At 39.9% G+C, this 17,518-nt stretch overlaps 1 protein-coding gene across 1 annotated transcript in view; it reads left to right on the plus strand.

The window, feature by feature from the left end:
- LOC124161993 (sensory neuron membrane protein 1-like) overlaps positions 1 to 17,518 on the plus strand; it is a 120,883-nt gene that overhangs the window by 91,937 nt on the left and 11,428 nt on the right. The window contains exons 6-8 of the mRNA XM_046538301.1: positions 5,900 to 6,099; positions 9,570 to 9,688; positions 11,370 to 11,495. Of these exons, the coding sequence (XP_046394257.1) occupies positions 5,900 to 6,099; positions 9,570 to 9,688; positions 11,370 to 11,495 (445 nt within the window). The remainder of the gene's footprint in view (positions 1 to 5,899; positions 6,100 to 9,569; positions 9,689 to 11,369; positions 11,496 to 17,518) is intronic.

Below are 17,518 nucleotides of genomic sequence, written 5' to 3' on the forward strand. Positions count from 1 at the left end.
GGTCTATGCGATCGCTTGAGGGTGCTCTGGCGGGACGAAGTATGTGGGGGGGGGGGGGGGTATATGCAGTTCAAATGGGTGATGGGAGCAGACTCAAAACGATGCGAGTGCGCAGGCGCATGTTTTTGGTGAGTGACTCGCAGGTAGTGTAGTGGTGTAGCCGCCACGTACACTACCTGCGCCCAGGATCCTAGTCCGTCTACAGAGTCATCTGCATGGCCGTTTTCTACACTACTTCCTCATAGGGTGTAAGGAAAGGAGAATGAATTTCGCCTACCGTCACTTGTAAAGGCGTGTTTAGTATAATTATTTTCATTCATGCTAATATTATTTCTGTTCATGCAATTTTAAGGTTAGAATATGCCAGTTATTTGTTTTGCTTGCGATGTATTCTATTACGACGAAATATGATGCTCATGGATTAGCATTAACATAATATAATTAAATCATCCTATATCTGCTCTAATGCACACCCTAGATAAATTACCACCAGCCGCCACTGCTTATGCCCACAGATATATACACTAGATTGGCAGTGGCGGGGGGTGGGGTGAAGCCGGGACGCTCGTCTGGTGGCCATGTTGCTTTCACCCACATATCAGTTTGCGTAGGTAAGGAGCTGGAGGAAAATTACATTGTGAAAGATAATGGTGGTTTGATTAAGGCTTTTAACTATAGAAAACGTTGTCATTTTCGTTTAAGATAGATAAAATTAAAAATAAAGGGAACGATCGTGACACTTACGTGGTAAAATAGCCGATCTTTGAGCGGAACATAACCGGGACGAAGTTATAAAATTGGTAATGCAAGCAGAGCTAAGATTATTACTAATTCGGTTCCTGCTCAAAATATTAGATCTTGAATCCAAATGCAAGAGTTGTCTCGATACAGAAATATTGTGCGCAAATATAAAAGGGGCGTAGGAGATGGGGGAAAATGGTTAACTACGTCGTCTGCTAGGAACGGTCAACTTACCACTATCGCGAATACATGGTATTGTTCACCCTTATAAGGGTGGTATATATAAGGTATAAGCTATAGCTTTACCAGCGGCATTGTCATGCTATTCGAACAAAATAATTCGACAATTCCAAAGGTTTGATGTTTCCACCAACTGTATGAGTTGTCGATTGCCCTAATTTTTAATAGTCTCGCAATTCATAAGATACTTGAAGAAATGCCCCCTAACCTTTCACTGCCACAGGGGCGGATCCAGGATTTCTTTCTGGGAGGGGCAGAAGCAAGGCCGTATCCAGGATTTTGTTCAGGGGGGGCACAAGGATACTTCGTCATACAAAACGAACGAAATGATAATGGGACGGTATTAAAAATCTAGCATATTTTTTAGGGTATGGGGGGACACGTGCCCCCGTGCCCCCGTGCCCCCCCCCTGGATCCGCCAATGCACTGCCATAAGTAATCGGGCGAAAAATATAACTTAAATAAATTTGATTCTACTTCTTTAAGCACATGACAATCTAGCTTTCTTTACAAGGCAGGCTGCTTGACGCTGTAAAATGCTTTTTCGAAGTCGTAAAGAGTCGATGCAACTGAATTCCTATATCCTTAAGCATCAGAAATATAATTTAAAATATTTTATACAGGCAGTGTTTTAGGTTTTCCCTCACGATCACCCAATTGGGAACTTGAAAACAAGTTATTGGCTTAAAAAAACTCACAGATTTCAATCACACACCATTTTAAATATAGAATCCACAAAATTATCACGTAACTGATCAGCACGAGGTGGAAAGGTTGAATTATTTTGAATGTAACCAACCTCGTTATGAACCACTTTCCACATAGCCTTGCTCAGGGCCGGATTTACCCAAAGTTACGCTATAGGCACCTCTCCATTGAGCGCCCCTCATCACTTGAGCCCCTCCCTCTCCCTCCCAGAGTTTTATGATAAGGCATAGCCACTCGAATGAGGTAAGGTTCGGAAAAAAGGAATAAACACATATATGGCTGACAGCATAAGTGTATGCTTGAATTTTTACGCAGGGAAAACATAGACAATGCAATTAAATACAACAGGTATTCACAAAGTCAAAACTTAAGCTTTTGAAAGAAATTCCTTAAGTTACCAGGCATAATTAAAGGTCCATCATGCACGCTCCTCAGATCTAAACAAGTAATAATACTTCAATGGAAATAAAATACGGATACAATATAATAATACAACAGCGGAAAGTACATGGCATAAAGGAAACCAGAGAGAATCTTTTCTTGGTAACCACACAAAACACAACTGAATAACAATTTCACGACAAAACACGAAGATAGAGACCGAGATAGCACTCAATGTTGTTAATTACTGATGCTAGAGATATGAAACTACCGCATTTGAAATAATATCGCTTTCAGAAACATCGTTAAATATTCACTTCCGTCACACACCTTTAGAATTTATTTTCGAGAATATTTTGCATTTTAGCAAATATTAGGTGCCACAGATTCATGATGCTATTTCTACAACTGTGTGAATTTTGCCTAGAAAAAAATTTAAAATGGTAGACCATAACGTACACTTTTCATTTTAGAAATTTCGTGGTAATACGTTCAAAAAAAGGCATTGGAAAAAATTTTCATGCGGTGTGAGATGGAAGCGGAGACATTACTTAACGTAAACCAGGCTTTCCTTATATCTATTATTTACGTGTGCAAAGACACATTTTCACCCCCAGGAACTTTTTTCCTCGAAGAGTACTTAAAATTGCTCCCCCATACCACGCAGTGGTTCACCATTCTTCTTCTAAAAAGCACCAAAAGCAGTAAAAGTAGCCTCTCTAATACACGGGTGTTAATGGCACACGCAGCCCCCTCCAACTCGGCTGTTACGCCGCTGGTTGGCTGGCCCCAAAATCCTCCCACGTTATTCAATTTTTTTAGTTCGTTACAGAGTGGCGCTGCGAGCCTGTCGCGCGCCCAGTATCGCGTTGCTGTTACATTCATTTCAATGGTGAACCAGCGAAGCTCATCACTTGGAAGATGTGTTATATTGCTAAAAAGCTATTAAATTTGAAGATGGTTCGTGCATCGCGCTTTTGATATGTGTCTAATAATTCTACAAGATACAGGAAAACCAGGAAGGAATGCTGAGCTGAAAATAAAAGTTTTTTCAAAGCAGTGGTAAGTACTCAAAATGCGGTGGGTTACCGATGTTAGTTTTATGTCTCTGTTATCGTTAATTTGGTAATTTTTTCGTGGTTTTAGATCTCAGTGACCTCGTTTTTTATTTGAAAATATGTGTTATTCGCCAAGAATAAATTAGCGGTGCAAATAGATAGCGGAAATACTGCAGTATCTGCAATGGCGGCTTTGTTTACTCTTCCATGCATGCCCTTTCTCTTGTTTTTAAAGAGGATATGGCAAAGCATCCGATATTTAATTACGGAAATTTTTATTTTTATCTTCGCGGGAAATCAATGGTTCATGTTTTTCACATAATACCGAGATAATATCATGCCATGTTGCCGTGGAGGCATAGTTCCATCAGTTTTTACTAATTGTGTTATTGTACTTAATTACAATTGTATAACCTCGGTGGTTTCGTAGCTCGCTTTGCAATTAATTGATGGCTATAGATATTTAGTGAAGAATTTTGTGTCAGTACAGAAAGAGGAGGAAAAATATCGCTCCACCACGAATTGAAAACTTGTATTGTTTCATTCCTATTAGATACAGTTGTGTAGTGAATTAATGTTTTTATGATCATGGTGAAAGTGTTAATGTGCATCCTACTCTAGTTTTAGGACTTAGTGACAGTGAAATTATAATGGTAGCTTCTGTTATCTGGTGGGATAAGATTTATGGCGCCCTAGCGATAGTTATGCTTGCATCCATGCTCATTTTATGCAAGTATTGATGTTGTTTAGCGTACAATAATATACACGGACTAACGGTGATCCGCCTACGGATGTTGAAATATAATTAATTTCATATTTTTTTTACTTCTGTGGATTTGCTGCCATTGCAGTTTAGAAATTGTTGTAGTTGTAAACAAAGTGCAACAACAGTAATGTGGTCATGATATTTTTTGCTGAAAAGGGGCAGGGGTTACTATCTGTAATAAAAAAGGAAGTCATGAGAATAGAGTAAATGGTGGTAATATTAAGAATTGAAAGGATGAATTTAGCTCTTGATATTTGCAATCGAAAATTTGGCCCCACCCTTTCATTATGATATTTTTCTCGTGCCTCAAAGCCTCACATTTTTGGTGTGACATAACCTCGTGTAACGCCATTATTAGCTAACTGTGGAGATTTTTCGTGGTAAAAGTACTGTCATTCCTCATTTATAACTGATACGACCTAGGATTGCAACTCATTTTTTTAATATATTTTTTTAAATTTTGCCTAATTTTGAAAAATTTCTATTTCTAGGCGGTCATTCATCTCTAGATCTTTTGGTGGAAGTGATACTGCCACAACCGTGGAAAACCCTCAAATCTTCATGAACTTCGAGATTTATTTACATTTTTCACACTTCCAACCTTTGCCCTTATCCTTTAAGCTCGCCTGTACAGTGTTAATGATAGTGCTTGTGCTTTCATGAATAAATACATTTTAAATTTAACAACAATCACTTCCTTCACCTACCGTTCCCAGACGTCCCCTTTTCCTTTACATTGGTTGCTGTTTCGGTTGATCTTGTGATGTGTATTTCTGTGACTTTCTTGGTTAAGAATTTAGCAAGGTGTTTTTGTTGTGCCTAAAGTCTTAATTAGGGTTCCCAAACGTACATTTTCCATTTCAGAATAACCATTAAGTCTTAATCTAATCTTAATATGAGTCGTTATGTGAAGCTTTCAGTAATTAATTTTGGGCCAGTTTTTCTCATTGCGGATCTTGTAATTTCTGAATCGGAGATAACCGTATCCTCGTAGCTACCAGTTTAGGATTGCCTGTTTAAGGTGACCTAATGAGAGTTTAAAGGAGATTTCTGCAGCCAAAACTTATTTCCCCATTCAGCATAATTGCGCTGGAGTTCCTTGGAGGAGGAAACGCCGACTCGATTGTCTGTATCGCCAATTTTTTTTTTGGGGACCGACACCTTGATAATTATATGTCAGGCAGTATGCCGTTAGCGATAAATATATGATGATCAGGACGCAAATAACTTCTTTTTTACGAAGTAGAGCTAGTAAAATACGACTGCTAGCAGACGACAACATCTCATTTTCAATTTCTTCTAAAGGCAATGTTTTTTGTACATGGACTTTCTAACTGGCTGTCAATGAAATTAAAAGGCTATAAAATTGCTTCTTAGTGTTCAATTCAGTTAAAGGCATTTTAAATTCGTTGTTCCAGCGATCAAGAATCGTATTTGGTTCAATGCAATTTCGTAATGCTGGACGCGCAAACACCCACTAGCACCATCTATCGGCGATTCCCTCGCACGGAAGCTTTTGGGCCACCTAGCGGCCGGGAGTTGGAGGGGGCTGGGCACACGAGTAGCGGTCGGTGAAAGCAAGATGGCTAGTTGCGCAAAATTGTTCTGCCGGCCGGCTTCAGCGCCACCGTGAGGAAAACATAGGGACTGCCAATCTAGAAGTATATATCTGTGCTTATGCCAGCAGCGAGGAATTTGTTTTAAGTAACTGTCCACTGCCGGCAGATGGCAGTGGCTGCGACCACGCCGAGGCAATCAAGGCGCCATGACACCACTCTCGTCTCAACTGCGCTACCATAAAATTGTCTATTGTAACGTGCCTACTTTCGAGTTTGATAAAAAAACCTTTGTTAGGTTACAAAATTTGAGGTTTCGCTCGACTACCCCTCATGAGCAATGCCAAATTATATATACTTACAACTGTAGCTAACTAATTTTTACAATAATTATGGGTAATCATAACTGCTAACAAACTTAACTGAGAGTTTAATTGTTTTGGTTCCAGGTCGTTATCTGCCATGTTTGAGCAGCGTCTGGAATTCGAGGGTATTCCTGCGCTGAGGTTTGTGGCGGACCCCGGCCTCTTCGACACGCCGGCGCGGAAGCCGAGCAACTGGTGCTACTACCCGAGCGGGGACAGCAGGGCCAGGGACGAGTACTGGGCCGGCATGGACTACGGGGCGCAAGACATATCCTCGTGCGTTGGTGAGTTCGCATATCCAGCCAATAAAAACTCGTCAATTGCCATTATTAAAGAATTTTGGGGGTAATCCGCCTCAAGGCTTTAAAAATTGCCAACGGAGATCTCATCCAGCCCAATGACCGTGTCGCCTTTATTGAGCATTAATCATAGGTGGAGGGTGCTCGCAGTGAATTTTCTGGAAGTCTTTTTTCCAGAAATGAGTGAAAGCAAATTTTCGCTAATCTTCTTTCCCTCGTCTCTATTGAAGTTGTTTCTCTGCTTTTTAATTTCAGTAGCCTTCCAGAAGGTTCTCGTTTGGAAATATTTTTCTCTGGCAAGAATTTTCGGGTTGTTGTTAAGGTGGAAAGTTGAATATTACAAGCGGACAGAAGGAGCAGCAAAGGGATATCTCATTTCTCCCGCAAGTGGCCAACATATACGTGTAGGACTTGGAGAAAACAGCTCCAGAGAAACCCGTTCAAACTGTCGATATGACTGCGGTATGAGGATTACACCATCGTAATATGGAGACACGGCAGGAGAAGCTGAATAAGTTCCACCTCAACGGCAATGACGAGAACATAAAACTTACGAATGAAGAGGGAAGCGGCGGGAAGTTACCCGCCTTGTATATCCTCATTACAGAAGACGGTATATCCTCATTAAAGGAGGAGAAGACAGAACCTTGGGAGATACTGTATTTAGAAAATCCACCAGCACAATCGGTTATCACCACCTAGGTCATATTAATGGAGTAATTACTACAATCATCCATCGATCCTTCACTCCAACCGACGAGGACGAATAGTGAAATAAATTAACAAAAATCCTTATGCAGAATGGTAAAATGTTGCTCCCCTTGTGAATTTGCTTTTTCTGAATACGAATTGGCCCTCATCAAAATACTCTTTCGCTCTTCGTTCTTTCCTCTATAGATGATCGTTGTGAATATTATTGAGCTTGTGTTGTCAGGCTTATGTCCCAAAATCCTCATTATCCGCTCTTTTCCTCTTATGAATTGGGATTATATTGTTCCTCTCGACATCCATAGTTCTATCTCACCTGCCGAATACATTTCACTAATCATTTTGTACAGCTGGTTTAACGTCTTTTCTCCAATATTTATAATTAGTTATGCGGGAATATCGTCCATTTCAGACGCTTTATTTACCTGCACCACTACAGTAGCTAGGGGTTTACTTTCCATTTCCACCATTACTACCCTTTCATTAAACTGCAGGTGGCTTTTAACACACATCCCGGCGCTCTTTCCAGGCACTATTCCTACTTAAGCAATACCATTTAGCGATCCTGTGTAATTATGTAGTTTGAACTCCGAAAGTCTCCTTCTTGGGGCCAGTTCATTTCGCTGATGCCTAATACGTCGAGGTGCATTCTTCGCACATCCACCTTCAAGTTCTCTATTCTACTGCAGCCACGAAGCGATCTTGCGTGCCATGTTCCTCTCTCATCACATTTGACCGATGTACCCTCCGAATACTCCCCCCCCCAGACATCCGAACGGGGGACTTGTTTACCTCCAGAATACTTCACTCGAGAGAATTCCATCATGTCGTGATTTTAATTGAGTGGAGTAGCTGCGACTCCTCGGGATGATAATGTGGTTCTTTCCCTATGCTTTCTACATCGCAGTACTACAGCCGTTGAAGTAAATGTTACCACGCCCGTAGTGGAATGTGTATCGCTGTATCCACCAGCATGTTGTTTTCCACCCTCGCACAAATGGAGAAGAGCTGCTCCCAGAGTGATGACGGGCATAATTGTTGGCGGCCTCCCATCGCCAAGTCACGGCATATTCACCGGTATCAGATACAGTTAAATGGCCTACCTTAAGACCTATACTAAATAGAAAGTATTTGAAAACCAAGCAATTCAAAATCCAAACGCTCACCTGCAATGGAATGATACACCTTCACCATAAAAAAGTAAAACATTGCCGTACACTTATTTCACAGTGATTCATATGGTGCGTACGATAGGAATGACTGTGAAAAAGTGAGATAACTATAGTTCTCGGAAATCAAATTCCAATGCCAAGAATACTGCGAGTGATCGTATCTTCAATATAGGCCTTCGATCACTTTTGAGTTTAAACTTATCATATATCTACTGCAAACGGTCGTAAGTTACTGATCGTAAGTTTCAAACCATTGAGTAAGGATACGAATTTTTCATGCAAACGCATAGAGGCATAATGTGAGTGCGTAGGCGAAATGATTAAATGTATGCAATGAATTCACGTGTCGCTACTGTCAGCGGAATAAGGCCTCTTTTCCTGATGGAAAAGGATGCTTGGGTCCAACGGGGACCCAAAAAATGCATCAACTGAGGAGACCGCTTGCCCAGGGACATTTAATACTCCAATTTTTCAATATAGTTACATTTTTTAGCTTATCTCGCAAGCACCTAGAAGAAAAATTATGGCTACAAGCGTCGGCTAGGCTTAAAGCCGTGTCTTGACAAAAGGAAATAGACAATCGCAAAACCAACCAAGGAGATATTTTTCCCGTCCGACTTAAATTGGCATTCGGAATTCCAGTCTTCAGACACATTCTCTGACACAGCAGGTTTTTGACACCGGCACATGAAGTCATTTTGTCCTTATTTAAGTTGTATTAATCGGAAAAATGAACTCACAAGATTGCAAGACTGTTAAAAGTTGGCTTAGACGATTAGTTTTTAAACAGTCAACCAATCAGTGAAAACCTTGGGTATTGGTTGGTCGAGGTGGAACGAACAGAACTATACCGTGCAGAGCGAAAATGAAAGCTTCAGTTGATATCATATGAATATGTTAACCCCACAGTTTTTTACTTAATTTCTTGAGGAAACAGGAATTTTCCGTCAAAATATCTCTACTACTATACCATGGATAAACTTTCGCCCCTTCCTTCGCATGCAATAGAGGGGAGTGCAAGCTAAGAGAAGCCGGCATTCTATTCACCGTACGGATAAATGCACGACTGTTTAACTTATAACTTGCGATAGCTAGACTTAGTACAGTCGCGAACACTCAAATCTTACCAAACATGAGACAAAAATGTTCCAATCGAGGCCTAATCGGCAATGCCGCTGAACTACGCCTTCGCGTCGGAGAACAGCAAACCTCTGCTTTGGAGCGGTGAGGCATTCGAAAGAACATTTCCGGCTCCTGTTTGGTAAAATTTGTACCTGGGACTGTGCCTTTTTATTGCAGATAAAATAAATTTTTTTTATAAATGTCGGTTGGTTTTTCAATTTATTAAAATTTTTATTTTCAACTACTTTCTGGCGTCATTTTTCATATTCGCGTGAAAAAAGAGTAACGCTCTTTTTAAATTAAAACGAAGAATGGAACTTTTCAAATGACTTTATAATTACTTATGTAACAGTTATATATTACTGATTAATGAATTTCGTAGAGTTAATCACTTCCTTTAATTTCTAATTATTTGACGAAATGCTTAATGTCTGTAATGCGTTTACCTTGCAGGAGGACCATTGGTGGTGTCCTATCCTCACTTTTACAGTGGCAGCCACAAATACTTGGAGTACGCAAGAGGGCTCAATCCGAGGAAAGAGAGGCACGAAACTTTCATAGATTTGGAAGCGGTAAATATATCACCATTGGATTTTATTTTGAGCCTTAGGGGTTCAAGTATGCTTGTATATTCTGTAAGCAATCATAGAAATATAGTCGCAATGCATGAACCAAGGAATACCGGTGAATTTCTCAAAGAGTGACGCGGACCAGAGAAGAGGTTTCGAATGATATTGTGAACCAAACGTTTTCCTTAGAATCTGAAGTTGTTGTAAAGAATGGTATTTCGGTTTTCTCTGATTGACTTTTATTAGCGCTCATTCCAAAGATCTATTTAAGCTCTATGGAAGTATTATATGAGTATCTAAAGGTCATTTTCGTAATATCAATCGTCTTCCCGATATTTGGCGTCGATTCGAGTAGTCCGCAAGAATAAGTTCCCTTCCTCCACCCATACCTCCATTTCTATGCTGCTTCCATTACTCTTCATGAAACGGTTTCATTTGTTTTTTTTATATGAATTACATTTTTGTCTTTCACTCGCGTTTTATAATACGCGTAGGTTTTTCATTATTCGTGAAACACAGTTTGAAAACTTATATTTTTTATAGAAAAGACCATTTTCAATATCGAATAATTAAAAAAGTATAGAATTATCAAGTAACATCCGTGCTTGATATTTTGTCCTCTAACGATTTTCGGGGTTACTTTGAGTAAAATAATTTCCAATGAGGAGTGGAAACCACCCTATGGACCAAAGCTTCAATCCATTTCACCAGAATGAAACGATTGAAATTAATTGAAGTTGATTTGAAAAAGCTTATGTGAAATTTTAACGGGCATAAGTAAACATTTTACTGTCTTAATACAAACGTGTAAGCGCTAAGGTTAATAATAGATAGGGCCAGGCCCGCAGAAGGCAGAGTGAGGTGACGAGTCGGACGTCTGGTTCCACACCTTTAATTCGCAGAGCACACATTCTCCCCCTCCGACATACAGTGCAAGTCTCCACGTGCATTTTCCCTCCAAGAGACTGACTGCCTCCCGTGTCGGCGTCTTCCTGTCGGCCGGAAATGGCCGCATGATTTTGTGTCTCCTTCCCACGCGAGAGGTTGAAAGGTGTTAATTGTCGTGGGGTTTTAGAGAAGACCGATCTCACGCTAATAGGTGTCAGGGGTTTCAGATACTCGACCAATCACTTGAACGTGACTCTCGCCCAGTTCTTCTGTTACCCCGAGAGCGGAACACGAGACGGCAAGCGACACCCTTACAAACGCTTATATTATATAGCTGTCTAAATTCGTTAGGACTAACTTTATTCGTTAATGGTTTTAATAGTTAATCCCAACTGTGACTGGGTCACCGCGCCATAAATTTGAATAGATTGTGCGCATGATGGAAAAATTTAAAGCTGGCAACAAAAATCGTAAAAATGATGGACACCTCGCACCCGAGAAACAATTTTCGGAAAATATTCTTCCAGCGCCAGAATCGCCAACTGCTGTAATATCCTGAAAGTAGATTATTCTCACACATTACTTGGCTTTAGTGGTAGTTGGTGTGGGATTTTCTTCGGATTTAATTATTAGCGAATATTGACTTAAAAACGCGAATAAAAATTATACTTCGCAAGTCACCTACTTTCCTTCAAATTTAAATTCCTTAGGTTAGAAACTTCATTTACTTCTATTGTTCCTCTGGTTTATTGTAATTGTATTTTTATTGTTATTTGCCCTATAAATTTGTTTTCAGATGACGGCAACGCCTTTAAGAGCAGCAAAGAGATTACAGTTCAACCTCCGACTGAAGAGAAACTCTAGGATTATTGCCCTGAAGAACGTCACTGAAGGCCTGTTTCCCATTCTCTGGGTGGAGGAGGTAAGCTATTTCCAATAGTCTATTGATAAAATCTAAAGTTATTCCCTCTTAAATAAGAACCAGACGATCCACCGTGCGGACGAAAAATATGTTTGTAAAATCCGTATGGTAATTAACGAGAACTTTCATACTATCCCACAGATTCATTTATTTATTTTGATGTTCGCTCAACAGTAGTGCGAAAGGCTCATAGCATACACTCTCGCGGCGCTTCGCGCACGCTCGCTAAGGTGCTCCTTCCCATAAGAACTTGCAGCCGGCTTCGCCGTCTAATTTTGTGGGTGTTCTAGCATGTTTTACGTGAGAAATCGCCAAACTTTCACTTTTACATTGGTAGAGTCTGAGATTGAATAAATGTAACCGATTTTCTTATCGCAAAATTGACTTCTCCCTTGATCAAATTAAAAAAATTAATTATTGGAAAATACTTTCATTAAATGTATTGTAATTCGAAAATATCGTAGGCCGCACTATTAGATAATCACCAACAGTTGGTGTGGGAGCGTCATGGGTCTTCCATGATCATCCGTCAAGAACTATACTCCGAATAGGAAAGCGAGATTGATGGATCAGGTGACGGATAGGCGCGTAGCGGAGATTAAGGTAAAAGATGATTGCCCCATTAACGGTTTCCCTAATTTTATTGATGGTACGAAACAATGGACGTGAAACCTTCGCTAATTAATTCCAAACAGTCACTACATTTTTTCTATCTAGCTTATCTTAATTGACATTTATTGCAAATTGTAAGTTACTGCTATATTGTTTTTTAATTGAAATATTCCATTACGGATATAGCATAAAGTTTTCGAACTTTATAAAACGGAAAATGGAAAGTGAAATTTGCCGAAATCAAGTTAAATATTTATTTACCAATTTTATATAATAATTAAAGTATGAATTCTAGGATAAAAATTACCGTTTTCTTTTCCGCTTAACATCCCCCCACTATATGGTGACATTAAAAAGGAAAAGCAATATTGGAAGGATCCGTTAAATATCGTTAAAGGCCTTGCGTGGTCATAAAACGCCCCTTTCCGCGCGACCCTCCTCGGCGATGATTGAAAAGGGAGGGTAGGGACAAGGAGTATAGGTTGTTACCTTTTCCAGAAGCTGCTTATTTCTCTCTCTCCCTCTTTCGCATGCCGGCTTAATCTCTTAACAATACTTCAATATCCGAAGCATACTTCTTAAACGTAGAATGGTACGAACAAAAATCTAATCCTTACTATCTTCACGAGAGTAATGCGTTTAACGGTCGAGTAGATCGATCCATTATCCTGGTAATAGTGTTTGAGGTCAATGCTGACTACGTGCCATGCTTCAAATGGCGTTTTTTAAGAATTAACTCTGAAAAAAACTTGATAAATCGACCACAGTTACCGAGCCTCAGGGTCCTGCGTCGCGTAGCTCAGGCTTGACGCGCGATCGAAAAATTGCTCTCATTTCCTTGGTCGCAAACTTTTTTCCATGATTTCTTCACAGTACTCCTTAGAAATGTCTACTTCACAATTTCATATCAATTTCCCGATTAATATATTTCGTAAACGAAAGATAATGTCTACTCTATTTAAAATTTCACGCGAAAAATGGGTACGCCATTTTGTGCTGTAAAACCATGCAGATATGAACCAAAATCATTAAAAAATATAGCGAAAGCTTTCGGTCAAAGGAATATTGTGCTTTTTTCCATAAAAATTATACAACTGCAACACCACCTGCTTAAGTTCAAAGATTGTCGGAGAAAAACGAGATCGCGCGCGTTTTTGAAAAAATGGTCATCCTTGAGCTGCTGTATCTCAGCAGCGGATCAATGTATGTGACATGGCATACAAATCCATAATTAGCCATAATTTATGAGTATTTATGCTAAGTTTTAAGTCTCTATCTCAAAAAAAGCCATTTTGGACTTTTGTCCGGCTTTTTCCGATTTCAGACCACTGTGCGCCGGCAGACATCCTGACAGCGTGTTCAACCACACATAATAGAGCGCCAAAATGGCGTATGTAATTCAAAAAGGAGTTGGGGATCGCAGGAAAGACGACGTAATTAAGAAATTAATCCGCGTAAGCTAAAATACCTTTGCTGGAATATAAAAGGAAGTCTTTTTTTTTTTTTTATATACGTACGTATTCAATGCACAAGCTGAATAATGATTAATCTGCAATGTAAAAAATAAAATTAAGTGAAGGATAACAAAATATATCGCCACCTCTAAATACGACAAAATTTCTATTTTTTTCTAAATTATGCAATATTTTTTTGGTTATGCCTAGCATTCCATGAAAGGCGATGTTGTATATATGTCAACGATGGTTCTATCAGACGGATGATTGGCTTTTCAATGTTATCATGAAAATCAACTCTAAGCGTAATGTCTATGTCCACTTCCTTGACACGCTGTTGGAATTTATTATACAAAACTTTCCGTGTGTACAAGATTTGACCTCCAAAAAGTTTTCCTCGTTTTCCATCTTCAATGAATAGCTAGGTGCACCAGTGGCGCAGCGAAGAGGGGTTTTGGGGGATAAACCCCCCCCCCTAGAACTAACAGAAATTTTTAAGTTAAATCTATTTTACTTAGTTGGATTAATATTGCTAAGAGAATAGTGTGAGTATTAATTAAACATCCCTCAGAAGGCCGTAAAAATCACCATTTTGAACCGTTTATCTTAATTTTTCTTCCGGCGGAAGGCCTCCGCACCTCCCGCTTACCCTAGCGGGTATGCAAAACCCCTAAGCCCCCCAGTATTAGTTGCGCCTGAAACCCCTCCTGGCCTTAATTCCTGGCTTCGCCCCTGAGGTGGACAAAGGTTTATGTCTAAGGAGTCGGTCATAGTCCAAAATAATGCCTATTTTGAGGAGATCCCGAAATGCTACTTTTCGGACGGCTTTAAATGCTTGGAAATATTCTACGACGATCTATGATTACCATAGACCCTTCGGTTAGGTTTGCAAGACGTGAGTGCTCAAACTAGCTCTCGTAACATTCGGCATCAACTTCGCCATGCCCATCCATTGAGTTCTTCTTGCATGTATGCACATGCGGTACTCCACATATGAGCCCTTATTCTGTCCGTGCGATTGCGCATCGTCCTTCTCGGCGCTGAGTACCCAGCACTAATTGTAAGTCCTGTAAGGAAAGCCTGTCGCGGAGTTTATATTTTTTGTCGCGGCAAGTCTATTTTTTCCATTGATTTTCCAGCATTAATCCAGTTTTCATCTATGAATACAATAATCCTCAGTTCAGGACGATATTTCTAGGTATCTAAAATAATTAGCCGCCAGCGAATAATATCATTCCTTTCGATAAAAATGCTTATGATGAAATCTTCTCGGGAAATCAGCCGGGTGATGATGGCCATTGCTGCCAACGTTTCGATGGCCTTCTCTGCCATCGTCTTCAGGGCGAAGACGATGGCAGAGAAGGCCATCGAAACGTTGGCAGCAATGGCCATCATCACCCGGCTGATTTCCCGAGAAGATTTCATCAACAGCATTCGCCGGGAAAGAACCAAATCCTTCTTCAAAATGCTTATTTTTCTTCTGCGTTCCTGCCCGAAGCCTATACCTGCAAGATGACGATATAATTTTGTCCTTTTGAAATGTTAAAGATCACTGCCCATATTTACCGAGACTCTAAGATTAAGCTTGGGATCGATTTTAAAGTTGGAGGAGTATTTTCCAGGAAAGATTCATTTGCCCTCCTTTTAACTACCGATCTCACAAAATCGTCGAAAATCACTGTTTTCGAATTTCTGTAGGGGTGAATAATTTTTTAAGGTGCCCAAATATTCCATGGAAACCTTCCTTTTTCACTTTGTAAACAGTTGATCCCGAGCACCCAATTGCCTTTCTCGAAGTTTCTCGGCAGGTTTCAGTGATGTTGAGAGATTTTGTGAAGAACGAGAAAACATTGAGCACCAACTCACTTTCGCAGCTGCTGAGCTTCTCACCTTTTCTCCTCCTCTTCGTATCGGACATAGTGATAGGGTACGTTACAGCAGAGATGGGTGTAAAAAACACTACAGATCTCAAACCACACAACACTAGTTCACTCCAAAAAATGCAGCGACAAAGTGAACCCCTTTGCTCCCCCTTCCCCTTGGCTGGGGTCGCTCCTCGTGCACATGTTTTATGGTGCATACCCTATCAATGGAACTTGAGGAAAAACTCAGAGCACCCTTTTGTAAAAGGCACGTGCTGGAAACGGTAGTCCTCCGCACGGATTATGAGAGATAACCTGTCTTGGTGCCTGTGAATAAAGCGAAAGACCCAAGGCGAAGTTTGCGCATCATTTCTCTGCCGTCAAAATTTGCTTACTTTCATGTACCAATGTATTGAAATGAAAACATTTCTGTTACAATGTATGAGTATCCTCTGTTCAGGATATGTAACGAAGGAGTTCATATTTCCTGGTATGGATGGAAAAAAATACACTTTTCCACCCGAGATTTTTCCCTCCGCGTGCCAGGAGTTGGATAGGCAAGGCGAGAAGCTTGCCTCAGCGGCGCCATAATATTTTTTCCTAAGATCAAAACCTTGTAACTCCCTTCAAAATTAAGATAAGTAAATGATTTTTTCACTAAAATAACTTAATAGTTTTCTTCAAATTTAATACGCAGCATATAGGGACCTACGGTGGAAGAAACGTAAGTTAGTAGGCGATTACGTTTTACCTTACAAAAATCCAAATTTTCTTGTCCTGAAGGGTGTTACATCGGTATAACTACATTTTTCCTCAATCACTGTAAAATTGGTGAAAACCTTTAAAAATAAAATACTATGAATAATTTTGTGTAGAGGGTTCAATTCAATGTAATTAACGGTTATATTATTATTATTATTATTTCGTCTTATTTTCTCTCAAGCGAATTTAGGACATTGTTGTCCTCCCTTCCAATTAACTTGATGGACAATCACAAATATCCATGCTCTGGATGGTGATCAATCCACCCAGGCGGGATTCGAACCCGCGACCTCTAGGTTAGCAGCCGGGGACTTTACCCCGACGCCACCGAGGCCGGCGAGGCCGTCATACGGCAATGGCGAGAAGAAGATAAAGTAAAAAAATTAAACTTTGTTACGTAAATTTAAGGAAATTTTTTTTGTAGCCTTTGCTATAATTTCTACGTAAAAACTATTAACGCCAATGGGTACAGTGTTTTTCTACATTAGAGTACACTACTAAGCAGTGTAAAGCGCATTATTAATTTTTTCCTGCTATTGACAACATCACGCTCCCGGCCTTATGATATTCGTTTCCCATGCTAATGGACCTGGTTTCTGATATTATTTTTCTAAATAGAGTTTGAAAGCAAGGAATAAGATGAATATTCGTGAAAGGCAGCTGAGGCATTCCACTGGGCACAGTGATAATGGCGTCGTTGCTTCTTTGACAAACTATAGATGTTGACGCTTACATTTACTTACCACAGGGTAACAAAAAATAACTAACAACTTCAGGCTTTACTTTGTGAAACCTCTCCATTTTGGAAATAAGGAAATAAAACTTTCTAAGTGTTAGTGGTAATAAGTAGTAATAGTGAACCTTACAAAGTTTTATTTCTTTATTTAAAAAAATGAACTATATTCTTTTAAATACCCTTGCGTACTACTAAAGATTTTAAGTACTGGCACTCTTCCGTTATGGATTAATCATAATACCAAGGTATGCAAGCAGACGACGCTAAAATGCAACACCTTCAATTAGATGAATGCTCATGTTTGACAAAGTTTTAAAGCTACATGTAACGCTGTATATGTTAGGTTCATATGAACTTGTTAACTACTAACCACTTTCGCTGTGATTAAGGTCATTTTTGCCGTGTATTAGTTCAGACATTCTGAAGTTATGACACAAATGCACGGGGAACTTGCCCTCCATGTTAGGTGGCGCCTCTACCGACCTCCACGGGAAACGACTTCATTGAACGATCATGCCAGAGCGAAGACCTTCTCATTTTCTAAGACCGTGGGATGGACATTGCTACCAATGGACCTCTCATTCATTAAATAACGCG

The sequence above is a fragment of the Ischnura elegans genome, chromosome 7 (assembly GCF_921293095.1).
Source record: "Ischnura elegans chromosome 7, ioIscEleg1.1, whole genome shotgun sequence".
NCBI classification, from domain to species: domain Eukaryota; kingdom Metazoa; phylum Arthropoda; class Insecta; order Odonata; family Coenagrionidae; genus Ischnura; species Ischnura elegans.